Consider the following 13,083-nt stretch of genomic DNA (forward strand, 5'->3'; position numbering starts at 1 on the left):
CAGCCAGAAGGCAGCCATCTGCAAACTAAGAACAGAGGTCTCAGGAGAAACCAAACCTGCCAACACTTTGATCTTGGACTTCTAGCCTCCACAACTGTGAGAGAATAAATTCCTGTTAAGCCATCCAGTCAGTGGTATTTTGTTATGGCAGCCCTAGCAAACTAATACAGAGGCCTTCCAATCAGCATTTTGTAACCATGGGAGTAATTGACTCAGGCAAGAACCATAAATGAATGCTAAAAACAGTGGGTGAGAGTCTGATGAAGAACAGGATAGTCTCAAATATATCTTCCCACAAGACACTTAATAATTACAAACGGAAAAATTGTAACTTTTCAGTAGAGTACCTTGGCAGACACCACCTTAACCAAATGATCAAAGTGAACATCATCAGCATTGGAATAAAAAAATGCCATGTGCCTCCTGATGTGGTACACTGAGGACACAACTCCTTTCAGTGCCATTCCTACCAAAAATGCATAACCTAATTCTAATCATGAGAAAATATCAGACAAACCTAAACTTAGGGACATCTACAAAATAACTCACCAATACTCTTCAAAAATGTTAAGGTCATAAAAGACAAAGAAAAGCTGAGTAATTAACTGCCTTTCTAGAGTAAAGGAAACTCCGGAGGCATGACAACTAAATGCAAAGTGATCCTGATTGGATCGTAGGGAATAGCTATATTATTGGGACAATTAGCAAAATTTAAATATGGAAGACATATTAAAGAACTGTATTATTGTCAAAATTCTTGATTTTGATAATTGTACTGAGATTGTGCAAGAGAATATCCATGTTCTTAGGAAGAACACACAGAAATATTTAGGGATTAAAGGGGAATGATGTCTGAAATTTACTCTAAAGTGGTTCTGGGGGAAAAAAAAGTACAAATACATATTATATATAATACATACACAAACAAATACACAAGAGAATATGATAATGCAAATGTAGTAAAATATAACAAATTATTATTATGGTTAAAAATATGAGATTCTTTACTATTCTTGTAATTTATATGTAAATTTGAAATTTTATCCAAAAAAAGTTAAGTTTTTAGTGACCACACTAACAAAAGTGGCCTGTCCCCAACCTCCAGGCACTCTTTAGCTCATTCTTTTCCTCTATTACAGTTACATTGTCAAAAATGATCTTTTGTATTTATTTAATAATATCTAACATTTAATGTGTGCAAGGCCCTGTCCTATTCTAAGTGCTTTAACTGTCTAACCTCAGTGAATCCTTCAACTACGGTTCTTCCCATATTACAGATGAGAACAAGAGACACAAGAAAGTGTTATTTGCACAGTCACCCATACGATTTGACGAGGCACAGAACCTCAACTAAGGTAGATACTGTCTTGTTCACCGCTCTTTCCCCAACAATTTAGAACAAAAACGGTGCCTAGTACATTACAGGCACTCAATATCTGTAGATTCAGTTTATAAATATGGAGCACCTACTCGGCACTGAGGTACAAAGCAGTAAACAAAATATTTAAAAATTCACGTCTAAATGGAGCTTACATTCAGCACTCTCAGCCCTGCACCCAATTAGCCACTTTAGATTTATATCAAAATCTAAATATTTATATGTTAATATTTATATATTAATATTTTATATAATATATATTTATATATTTTTTTATTTGGGGCTATCAACCCTGGGAGGCAAGGCCGAGTCTACCCATTTTTCAGAAGGGGAAACTGAGGCTCCAAGTGGGGCAATGTTTTGCCCAGGATCAAGGGGCTTAATAGGAGACGGGGCGTGGATTCCATCCCAGCGCGGGCGGTTCCCAGGCAAAACCTATGAATCAATTAAACCGACCAATCCAATCAACCAATCAGTATTTATTAGGGCCTACTGGATGCAGCTCCTCTTCACGCAGCGCAGGCGAGGAAGAGAGGAGGTTGCGGTGCTCAGGCGGCTGCGGAGACCGGAGGCCGCAGCCTGATCGCGGGAATTTGGCGCCTGTTTTTTGTTGGTTGGGTGTTCTCGCCTGTGATTGGGCCCCGGCCCCGCGTAGGTGAGCCCGGCTGCTGCTGGTCCGCCGACCTTGGCAGGACCCCGGCGGCGCCGTGCTCGGCTGCCCTCCCGGGGGATGGGCCACCAGGAGCCCCCGCTGGCCCGAGTGCGGGCGGGACGTGCGGCTTATATAAAAAGGTTACGTAAAGGGCTCAGCTGGCGCGAACACGTGGAGAGCCGCGGGAGTCCTGACGCCCAGTTGTCCCCCGAGAGCACCGCTGCCGTCACCCGTGCAGTAGCAGGTTCTGTCGCACGCCCGACCAGGGCCACGGTCTCTCGCGCGGCTAGGTACCCGAAGCAGCCCTGGCCCGGAGCGGACCATCCCCAGCTGGGGGCCTTAGCGGGGAAACGCGCTGCCCGGAAGTGGAAGGGCGCAGGCCAGGTAAGGGCGCGGTCCGCGAAGTGAAAGGTTGCACCCAAGCTGGAACTACGCCCGCCGCCTCGGGCGTCTGGGGAGGGCAGCTGCGTCCCCGGTTGGGCGCGCTCAGGGACTCCGAACTTTTAAGCCAACCCCTTACACCCGCAGCCCGGCGGGACTTGGGTCGGTCCGCTGGGCTCCTCTCCGGCTTAATTCAATGGACTGTTTACACCCGGGAGAACACAGGGTGGGACGCGGGGAGGGGCATCCCTGAGGGAGCCAAGCGGAAAAGAAGATTTCCACAGTCCGAATTTCTTCTTAAGGGTGATTTTCATAAGTCGCGAAAGCTCCGAGTCCTTGTTTCTCGTATTGCTATAAAATAAATTAACTGAAAAAGCGGGGAGTTTCTGCTTTTCTTTCCGGCTCCCCCTCTGAGCCAGTGCCCCGTGGTTTCGTCTTTCCCGCTTCCCCCTCCCCTCCCCCGTTTAGTCAGCAACCGTGGCTTCCGTCTTAAAGGGGCCGTGGCGCCCGGAGGAGGAGGTGGGACGCCCTGAGGCCTGCGCTGCTTGCCTCCCGGCCTCGGCCTGGTCGTTTAACCGATTCTTCCGCCCGCAGGTCACAATCCAGGGTCCCGCTCCTCCGCGTCCCGGGACCGGACGGAGGGATGAGGCAGGGGGGGTCCCGGGCAGCGCCGTTGCTGCTCCCCCCGCCGCCCGCAGCCATGGAAACGGGGGAGGAGGACGGCGCCCGCAGAGGTACACAAAGCCCCGAGCGGAAAAGGCGAAGCCCAGTGCCGCGGGCGCTCAGCGCGAAGCTGAGGCCGGCGGCGGTGGCCCAGGCCATGGATCCGGTGGCGGCCGAGGCCCCGGGCGAGGCCTACCTGGCGCGGCGGCGGCCGGAGGGCGGCGGCGGGTCGGCGCGGCCGCGCTACAGCCTTTTGGCGGAGATCGGGCGCGGCAGCTACGGCGTGGTGTACGAGGCAGTGGCCGGGCGCAGCGGGGCCCGGGTGGCGGTCAAGAAGATCCGCTGCGACGCCCCCGAGAACGTGGAGCTGGCGCTGGCCGAATTCTGGGCCCTGACCAGCCTCAAGCGGCGCCACCAAAACGTCGTGCAGTTTGAGGAGTGCGTCCTGCAGCGCAACGGGCTAGCCCAGCGTATGAGCCACGGCAACAAGAGCTCGCAGCTTTACCTGCGCCTGGTGGAAACCTCGCTCAAAGGTAGGAATGCCGAGGGCCGTCCTGGCCACGCATGGCCTGGACCCACGAATCTGCTGGGCTCGGCCCAAACTGACCCCTAGACCCTGGTCCCGGTCTGTCGCCCTGGACCCGACACACCCTCCTTTCCGGGCCAGACATTCGGGTCGCCCTCTCCTCTCCGGATCCAGGATCAGTCCCCGGCACTAACGTTAGCTGGTATTTTAATAACAAGGGCTCATTAAGTGCTAACCATTGTCGTAGTAAGTGATCCATAAGTGTGAACCATTATTATGAAACGTCTAGCACTTTTAAGGTCGGACTTGGGAGTGGAGGGGGTTGGGTTCAGAGTCGGTGGAAGAACTGCCGAGCCCCCTCACACTCTAGGGTCTCTTCTCTTTCCCTCCCAAAGCAAACAAAAAGAAAAAAACTTTGCTGGACCCACCCACACCCGCTCCCTGTCTGGTTCCAAAAATCCTGACACCCTCCGGCTCCACCCTGCTAACTCTTGTTTCCTGGTCTGCCTTTTCCTCTGAGACCCCCCCAGCCCTTCATCCCAGGGAAGTCCAGCAAACCGGCGGTTTTCAGCCTAGGTCCTCTAGGGGCCTGCAGAATAACTCCACAGGTGGGTCTAGAGCTGTCACACAACACATCTAACATCTTTTTCCTCCCTTTTACAACCACCTTCTGAGGCTGGCTTCCAAATGGTTTTATTTATAGGGACGATGGGGCTCAGTGAAGCAAGGGGATTTTGCAGTCCTGGGAGGGCTAGTCCTGGTTTCGGGGTTTTAACTGCAGTTAGGTAGTGTGTGCATCCTGAGTGCTCATGTGCCTTGTTCAGACTACAAGTAGCCAAGGGTCTGTTCATAGAAGAGAGAGCCAGTGGGCTAGGAAGGCCTGAGGAGACTTCCTCAGGGGAGAGGTTGCTAATCTGAGACCCAGCTCTGCCCTAGATCTCTTACAGAGTGACTTGAGGTATAACTTGAAAAGTAAATCCTCTTCTCTTTCTGTAAGTGGAGAAACTAAGGTTTAGAAGTGAATGAACCCAAGTTGAGGAAGGTTAATCAGCTTGTAAGGGAGGTATGGTTGTACTCCTGGTTTGTTTACAATTTTTCATAGCTTAAGCGATGTGAACTCAGATCTGTCTTGATTCAAGGTCTCAACCCTTTTAAAAGGTGTAATGGTTTCCTCCCTCCCCCAAGGATGAACTAGATCTGACCTTAGTAAGAGCTGGTAGGATTTGGGGTGGGGTTGGATAGGGCATTTTGTTTGGAGCTTTTGCCTGACTTTAAGATCCTCCAGGCCCATCCCAAGAGAACTCCTGGTCCTGTTTCAGGTCAGTTGTTTGACAGCGGATTGAGGACATGCTCAATATTACCTGGGGTCCTTTTTCAAAATAGGCTTCTACTTTTTCTGCCCATCCCTGCCCCATCCATACTGAAAAGCCCACCCTCTCTCCAGGGTAAATATATTTGTTTTGAAAAGATTTTCCAGGAGATTCTTTCAGCTTACCTGTATTCTACAGGCTCTTCACTTCACTCTCAGACTGTCTTCTCTGTGGTTAATGAATGGTCTGGACTTCCAATTTACATGACTGCCTTGGGATGTAGGAGTTTGCTTTTCCAAAGGATCCCCTTCTATTCTCAGCTCATTGATGCCAGTTTTGAAACTTCAACCTGGGTTGGAAGTCTTTGCTTTGTGTCCCTACATATACTGTTCAAACTTTCCTCACTTGTAGAATTTGTCAAAACTCTGCAGTAAACAGTGGCAGCATAACACAGGCTTTGGGGTTAGACTCACTTTTAGTCATAGTTTGTCTCAGCTGACTGCATGAGACATGGGACAAGTTGTTTCACACCTGTGGGGAGCATTCCTTTATTCACAAGGTTAGGGTTCCTCTGTCATAGGGGTGCTGTGCAGCCTAGGAATGTCAACAAGTGCTCCAGATGAGGAGAAATTCGCTGCTTCAGTAAGTTCAGGCTACGTTTTGAATCTTCTTCCACTGTCGTCCCCTTCGAAATTCACAATGTTCCTGTTCAAGTTTCCCAAACTTGACTATGGAACACATTCTGTTTCCTGTACTGTAGGCAGCGCCAAGTTGACAGAAACACTGGTATTTTCTTCCTCCCTTTGTGAACTAAAACTGAGGCCTAAAAGAAACGAAATATTTTGCTTTAGGCCACATACTTAATATGTCCCTTTTAGTTATTTGGAGTCTTAAATATATGAGCCTCTACTGTGGGTCAGTTAATATTCTGGGCTTAGGGAGAGAGCAGTAAAGACAATGCATGTTGCCTCTGCTTATAAACTGATGTTCAGATTTACGTGTCAAGTGTTAATTTAACAAGCAGTTAATAGGCGTTGAGCTTTTTTGCTATCAGTATTAAAGTGGAGAACAAATACCCAAATTACTCCTGGTTAAGTTTTCCTGACTTCAGCTTCCAAAATTTAGCAGTCCTGATATGCCCTGGGGCAGATTCCTTCTAGTTTGCAAGTAATCTGGTTCAGCTCTGCCTGTAAACAGATGCGGTCACCTCTTGCCCCGTCTCCTGCAATTTAGAATAATTTTGAATAGACTGAAAAGTGTTAATCTGCCTTAAAGTCTCAATGAATGAACCAAATCCACAAACTTTTACTGAGGTCCCTATGGTGGTATTTGCAGAGGAAAAAAACCCTCTTTGTCCCAAAGGAACTTAATTTGAAGTTTGAGGACCTGTAGAAGACTCAAATGCTAATCACGGTCACGGAGGAAAAGCCAAGTTGGCTCATCAATGGCTTTGTTCTGTGTTGTACAAATTAACAAGAATGAGAATCAGGAGTTAGCCAGAAGTTAGCAGAGAAGGTGGGCTTTGAAAGAAGGGGGCCTAGGAAAACATGAATAGGTAGAGAAGAGAGTGCTATTTATTTCACAGTTTGGCCAAATAGAGAACAAATAGAGAATGGTTGTCCGTCTCCTCTCCCCTCCACCCTCTCCGAGTATCAACTCCACCAGAAGGCATTTCTGTAGTTTAAAAAAATTATGTATGAATAAACCAATATCAAAAAAGGGGTAAGGGGACTTCTTAATGCAGTTCTTCATCTTCTCCAACTTTGATAGACTTCTGTGTCTTATGTCCTTCCTTTCTCTCTGAACATAGACCAAAAAGTCCTACCCAGAGCATTAAATAGAGAACAGAAGTTTCAGACAGTCAGTAGTGAGCCATCTTAGATGTCTGATCTGGCCTTCTGTTTCACAGGGAAGGAAATTGAAGCCCAGAAAAGAGACAGAACTTGCCCCAGATGAGTTAGTGGTAGTATTCAAACCAGCCTCCCAGGCTTTTTTAAACCAGATTAACAATCCTGTAAATTATTTGGTTGATGGGTTGGTGGCTTTGTTTAACTTTTAAGAACTTTTCATTAAAAAAGGGTTAACAGTTTGCTTTTATCCCCTTGTTTCCATTGCCAAAGGACCCTGTCCTGATTGCACCTAAAACTGAATTCAAGATTACTGCCACTTAGACAGCAGGCATGCCTGAGCTCATTGTCAAACTCAGAAATTCTGATGCTCTCTACAAAGTGCACACTGATCCTTATACAAATAGCAGCAAATAAAGACAAAAAAAAAAAATCCACAACAAACTGTCAAGGTTCATAAAACTGAATAATTAGAAGTTTGGAAAAGCCAGGAACCTAGCTTATCCCAACTTGGTAAAACGTGTTCCGCTTGACCAATTATTTGATGTTTGCTGTACTCAAGATACCTGGAGGGGCTTTCACATGGGTGGGAATCTTGGCCCTTGGGAGGCAGTCTTGTCTGCACGCCGATGCCCGGTGTGACTGTGAGCCATACACTGCACTAGAAGAAGCTATGCAGAGTTTCCTCCACGAGGCATGCAGAAGACTTGGCCATGACCATCGTGCAAGGTCATGAGTGGTGGGTGTCCCAGAAAACAGTAGAGGTTCCCTCTGGGAGCATAGAGGCCTGGGGAAGCAAGGAAGGAGGTAGACCTCAGGAAGCTGAGGGGGAGCCAGCGTCTTAGTGGATGGGTTGTCGGCCTGCAAACTCCTCTCAGCCCATTGAGAGCCCAGGGGAATCTTGGGCTCAGAGCTGGGTGCCCCCCTCCCAGGCCGCTGGAAAGCACCTCTGAATTCTACTGCAGCTTTGGGGCCTCCGAGTTTAGAGATCCCTGGGTAGAGGCAGGGAGCTGAATGGTAATCTTCGGCTACCCTGACATAGATATAAAGGCAGCATTTAGGGGCCCTGGAAATGAACGGGATACAGTAGAACATTGGTATTGACTGGGAGTCGGAAGGTCTTAGTCCCAGTTTCACCCTGTTAATAAAAGCTAAAACTCACTGATTGCTGTGTGCCAAGAGCTGTTCTAAAGGCTTTATACCTCTTAACTGTTTCAGTCTTCATGACCACCTTTTGAAGTCAATACTATAATTATCCCTATTTTACGGGTGAGACAACTTGAGGCACTGAGGTTAGTGACATTGCCTGATGTGTAGCAGCTAAGCAGAACCAAGCCAGGCTCCAAGCCCTGGCATTCTGGATTGAGTCAGCTTTCCTTCACAGCTGTGCTGCACTCTTGGGACAGGTGGCTTAAGTTCTGGGCTCTCCTGTTTTTCTTGTTGTTAAATGGGTATAATCATATTTTACTCAGAAGCTAATGGCTACTATCTATTTTCAATTATGTGTTAACCAGTACTTGTGGCACTGCTGATTTCTACTGGTGCCTCCCCTATGTCTCAGCTGCCAGGGACCCTCTGCCTCCTTTCTGTTCTGCTCTTGATTGTCTTGGGACAACCACACAGGCTTTCCTTTTCTCTTGCTACTGACAGACTGCTTTCCTGCTGTGTGCATTGGGGGTTTTAGATAACCAGCCCCAGGAGATAGAAGCAACCCTTACTTGAGAGCTTTGATTAATTGGGGTTGTATTGGGTAGGGCTTTTTACAGTGTAAGTAAACTCTCAAAGAGAGCTTAGCTTCCCAATAGAACATCAGTTTATTTTCAGCTCGACCTTGGCTTTTGGTGGTATTTAGCCACAGGCCCTCCTCAGTGACTCACAAATTCTGGATGCTTACCTAGTTGTCTTAATCTAAACATTCTGCATGCCCTATACTAGAATGTTCTCTGATATTTCTCTGTTTTAAGCCTCTCCAGCTAACAGTTCTCATCTTGATTCATTTCACCCAGTTATTGATCACCTACTCGATGTGTGTGAGGTGCATCGTGGGAGCCCAGAGACATGGTCTTGTTCCACTGTGGTGCCCAGTCTAAGGGAGGAGATGGGCACAGCACAACCGATGATACGTCACTGCAGCCTGTGAGAGGTGCTTTAGGGGGGACAGCTGGCAGGAATGTGGACTAAGTTTAGAGGAGGGAAGGATGAGTTGTAAAAGGGTAAATCAGAAGTGAGCCTGGCACGCAGTAAGGCTAGGCATGTGGCAAGGACCATTGCACATGGAGAGAGAAACAACCAGGACTGCCTTACTCCCCAGTCTGCCTGGCCAGTGGAATCTGCATTTTTAACAAGAGCCTTGCAATGTTCCAAGTCCTAATAGCTAACCTTAGATTTTCATGGTTCATCCTCTCATTTAATCCTCTCCACTTTAGGTTGGAGTTTTTGTAACCTGGTTTTACACACAAGAAAATCAAGATCCATTAAGTCAAGTAACTTGTCCATTCCCACAGCAGTGAAAGGTCAGGCTCTAGGTTTATATCCAGATGTTCTTTGCAATTTTTAACATGATTAATACCCAGTAGTTGTCTGCTCTGGTGTCCAGGCACCTGCAAGATGCTTCGTATGTCACAATTAAGCCTCCCAGCAGCCCATTGAGGTAAGTGTCTCGTACCAATTTATGGAAAATGAAATATTCATGGGGTCTTTTTTAGCAGTTTGCCCAGGGTCACATTAGCCGTGAAAGTGTGGGAGTGGGTGGTTTTGACCCCAGGCCTGGCTGGCTCCTTCTCCTTTCCCACTGGGCCTGAGAGTTCCTAATTGGCCTCTTGGCCTCTACAGGACACTGTATCTTGCCCTGGCAGCCACCCTGAGGGGGTGTGTTCTGTAGTGCACATAGACATTTGATTAATGAAGTACTTTGAATTGAACACACCCTGTGGTGTTGACACTGGACCCAGCCTCTTTATAGTGACACAGCTCAAGGTCATTGAGGCTGGGAGGAGGGCTTGGTCTATGTGCTCATTTTGGGAGAATGTGCTTGAATGGTCCTCATCTTCAGCATCTTCTCAGGACTGATCTTCTGAACCACTTCTTTAGTTAAAAGTTGTATATTAAAATTTTTATTTAATCAGAAGCAGGGATAGCTATGGTCATAACAAATTCAAACCTCATTTCTGGATTCCTTTATAATATTTTCTTAAACATAACTTTAAAATTTTATATCTTATGTCTCACTTCACATTAAACATGCTTATGATGTGTTATGTGATCTCTTTTGGCTTTTTAAGTAAATTTTGTTGAAGTAAAACATGGCCCTTTCAGCATTCAACTAAGTGGCAGTGCCATTATTAACCATTAAGTACCCGGGGACAGTTGTTCTAACTCCTTACTTGTACTGTGCTGTGTGGAATACCAGTTCTGTGTGTTTTTAGTGCTTGGTGTGCCCTTTTGTTGCTGGTAGTGGTAGGTTTTTGTTTTTGTTTTGCCTTTTTGGTACTCTTCGCTTAGAATAAATTCCTGGAGTGGGATTTTTATGTCACGTTGAGCATTTTGGAGACTTGTGATAAATATTGCTGAATTGTTTATCTCAGCATGCTTATCAAAATCATAATTAATCCTCTATGAAAAATGAATCAGCGTGTTATGTGGTTGGCCTATCAATACCGGAGACTTAAGGAACATTGAACTCCTTGGGGGCATCCGTAAGAGTACTTAACAAGGAACTGTGTCAGTGGGAAATGGAACATCCAGGTGTTAACTTCTGCTGCAGGCAAGGAGAGGCAGCAGTAAAGCATCAGGGTTAGGAATCCAGGCTGTGGAGACTCTGGGGTCTGCCTCTGTGAGACTGTAGTGAGACCAAAGGCAAGGTATTTAATCTTTTGAGCCTCAGTTTCCTCACTTGTGAAAGGGTCATGTACGTAGATGCAAGTTGGGAGTAAGAAGAGAGGATTGGCTTCTTCCTTCCTTCCATCACATGTGAAGTGATGAGTTGCTCAGCTCTGTTGATTCTAAACCTCCAAGACTTTTCTCCCATCCCCTTACCGCCTCCTCCCTGGCCAGCCCGCACTTCTTCAGCTTTCAGGACCTCCTGATGCGTCTCTTGGCCTCTAGTCTGTCTTCCATTTCTAACTCCTCTTGCCTCCAGAGGGAACCTGTTTCGTTGATTCTCAGATGTGTTCTTCCACATGTTAACATCTCTGAAATCAGAACTCAGTCAGTGGTAAACCAGAGTGTTGTCAACAGCTTGGATGTCTTACCTAAGTGGTACGTCTAACTTAACACTGGTGACTTCTTAGTTTCAATAAGCAGCTTATCTTTCTAAAATACTTCAAGAACTTTTAGTCACTTCCCATTTCTTAGGGTTCACATTCTTGTAGTCTGCCAGATACCATTTCTTATGAGCTGACTCCAGCTTCACCTCCAGCCTCATTTCTCCCCATCTCCTACCACATCTCTTCTGTGATTACCCCAGGTTACGTGGGTCCCTCGCTGCAAGCTTACACCCCCCTGTGCCGTGTGCTCACTCTCTTCACCCCGGGAAACACGGTGCATGAGCCGCTTACTCTCAGCCTGCCCTTCTCTCGTCCTAACCACCTTTCCCTACCCCTCAGGCAGAGCTGCCTCCTCTTCCTTACTCTCATAGCTGCAGTCATTCTGCTTCTAATGGCTGGAAGCCTTCATAAGGGCAGAGGCTTTTGCTCATCACATGTCTGGGGTCTGCCGAGCAGTGTGTGCTCTAGCATAACTGTGTACTTATACTAGAGCATAGCAGATGCCAGCCATTATACAGGGGAGGGATAAACAACAAGGTCCTGCTGTACAGCACAGGGAGCGATGTTCACTATCCTGTGGCAAACCATAATGGAAAAAGAATATGTACATGTATAACTGAGTCACTTTGCTGTACAGCAGAGATCGGCATAACATTGTAAATCAACTATATTTCAATTAAAAAAAAAAAAGTCGAATTTCTGGAGGATGCTTGGAAATGGGCTTATAAAATTCTGGGTATTTTGTATCCCTTTCCAGGAAGTGCCTGCTTTCCACAGCTCATACTGACTTATCCTTATGCTGAGCCTCCCGACCTCAAGTTTCTGAATACAGCCCATTTTGTTGGGAGACTTCAGCCACTACTTATGCCCATGAGTAATGAGATGCGAGGCACCTGCTTGATTTTTTTTTTAACTTTATTTTTTTTTAATTTATTTATTTGGCAGCACCGGGACTTAGTTGCAGTACTTGGGATCTTGATTGCCGAGTGTGGGATCTTTTAGTTACGGCATGTGGGACCTAGTTCCCTGACCAGGGATCAAACCCAGGGATCGCTCCTGCATTGGGAGCACCAAGTCTTAGCCACTGGACCACCAGGGAAGTCCCCTGCTTGATTTTTTTTTTTTTTTAATTGTTTCTCTGTGAACTGTGGCATAGGATATGTTTTGAAATACAGAGTTTATTTTGTGGTCTTCTGGCTACTGGACTTGGGAAAGGTAATAAAACGCCCCTGAAGGTAGGCCTGCCTCTAATCCAAGTACATTTCTTTGCCCCCTGTAACCTGGGAGTTAGCACGTTCTGGTGGAGGGAGGTGGCTGTGCAGGATCGCACCTTACCAACCACTCATGGCCGTGACAAATAGTTCCTGGAAGCCAGTGGACTCTCAAAGGTTAATTTGCCACAAATCCTTATCACCTTCAAATAACACTCCCTTTTCTCCAGCTATGGGCAGCTAAATTCTCAGCCCTTTTTAGTCTTACAGAACTGTCAGATTTATACCAAACAAGGGGATTATAAAACTTAAGTAAATTTTGTTTGTTTCTGTCAGTTCAAAAAACTGAATTTCATGTGAGGATTCTACTAGTTTCTGCATGTGTTTGTTCCAGTTTTACATCCCAAAACTGGGGAAGTAACCACAGGGTGGCTTCAGTGACCCACTGGGGTGGCTGTGAAACAGACCTGAGCTGAAACTCCACTGGTCACCTGACCTCCATCGGCCCCCTACCCTGACTGGACCACGGTGACGTTTTGAGTCTCCAGGAATTTGTGTCAGCTTAGAACCAGTGTTCGATAATTCCTGGAAGTTTGACCATTTTCCCTTCCCCAGTGCACAGTCACCCTGGTAAATAATGAGACTTGGGCTTTGGCTGGTCAGAAGAGGAAAGTTACCTGGGAAATCAGGCACATGTCGAGTAGGCTAGCTTTCAGACTGGGTCCTAAGGTACACATTCAGATGCACCTGCACAGATTTGGGGAGAGGGGTCACCTTTTACGTAGAGAGGTCACCTCAAATAAAAGTGGCCTGCTCTGGCTAGAATATGGATTTTAGCTATTGCAGCCGG

The 13,083-nt window shown here is 46.8% G+C and overlaps 1 protein-coding gene across 1 annotated transcript in view; it reads left to right on the forward strand.

Annotated features, from left to right (window-relative positions):
* Window positions 1-1,724: 1,724 nt before the first annotated feature.
* The window catches only part of STK35 (serine/threonine kinase 35), a 45,579-nt gene continuing 34,220 nt past the window's right edge, over window positions 1,725-13,083 (forward strand). The window contains 3 exon segments of the mRNA XM_036826409.1: window positions 1,725-2,414; window positions 3,006-3,062; window positions 3,064-3,607. Coding sequence (XP_036682304.1) covers window positions 2,109-2,414; window positions 3,006-3,062; window positions 3,064-3,607 — 907 coding nt within the window. The 5' untranslated portion in view covers window positions 1,725-2,108.

Source organism: Balaenoptera musculus, chromosome 15 (assembly GCF_009873245.2).
Source record: "Balaenoptera musculus isolate JJ_BM4_2016_0621 chromosome 15, mBalMus1.pri.v3, whole genome shotgun sequence".
Lineage (NCBI taxonomy): Eukaryota > Metazoa > Chordata > Mammalia > Artiodactyla > Balaenopteridae > Balaenoptera > Balaenoptera musculus.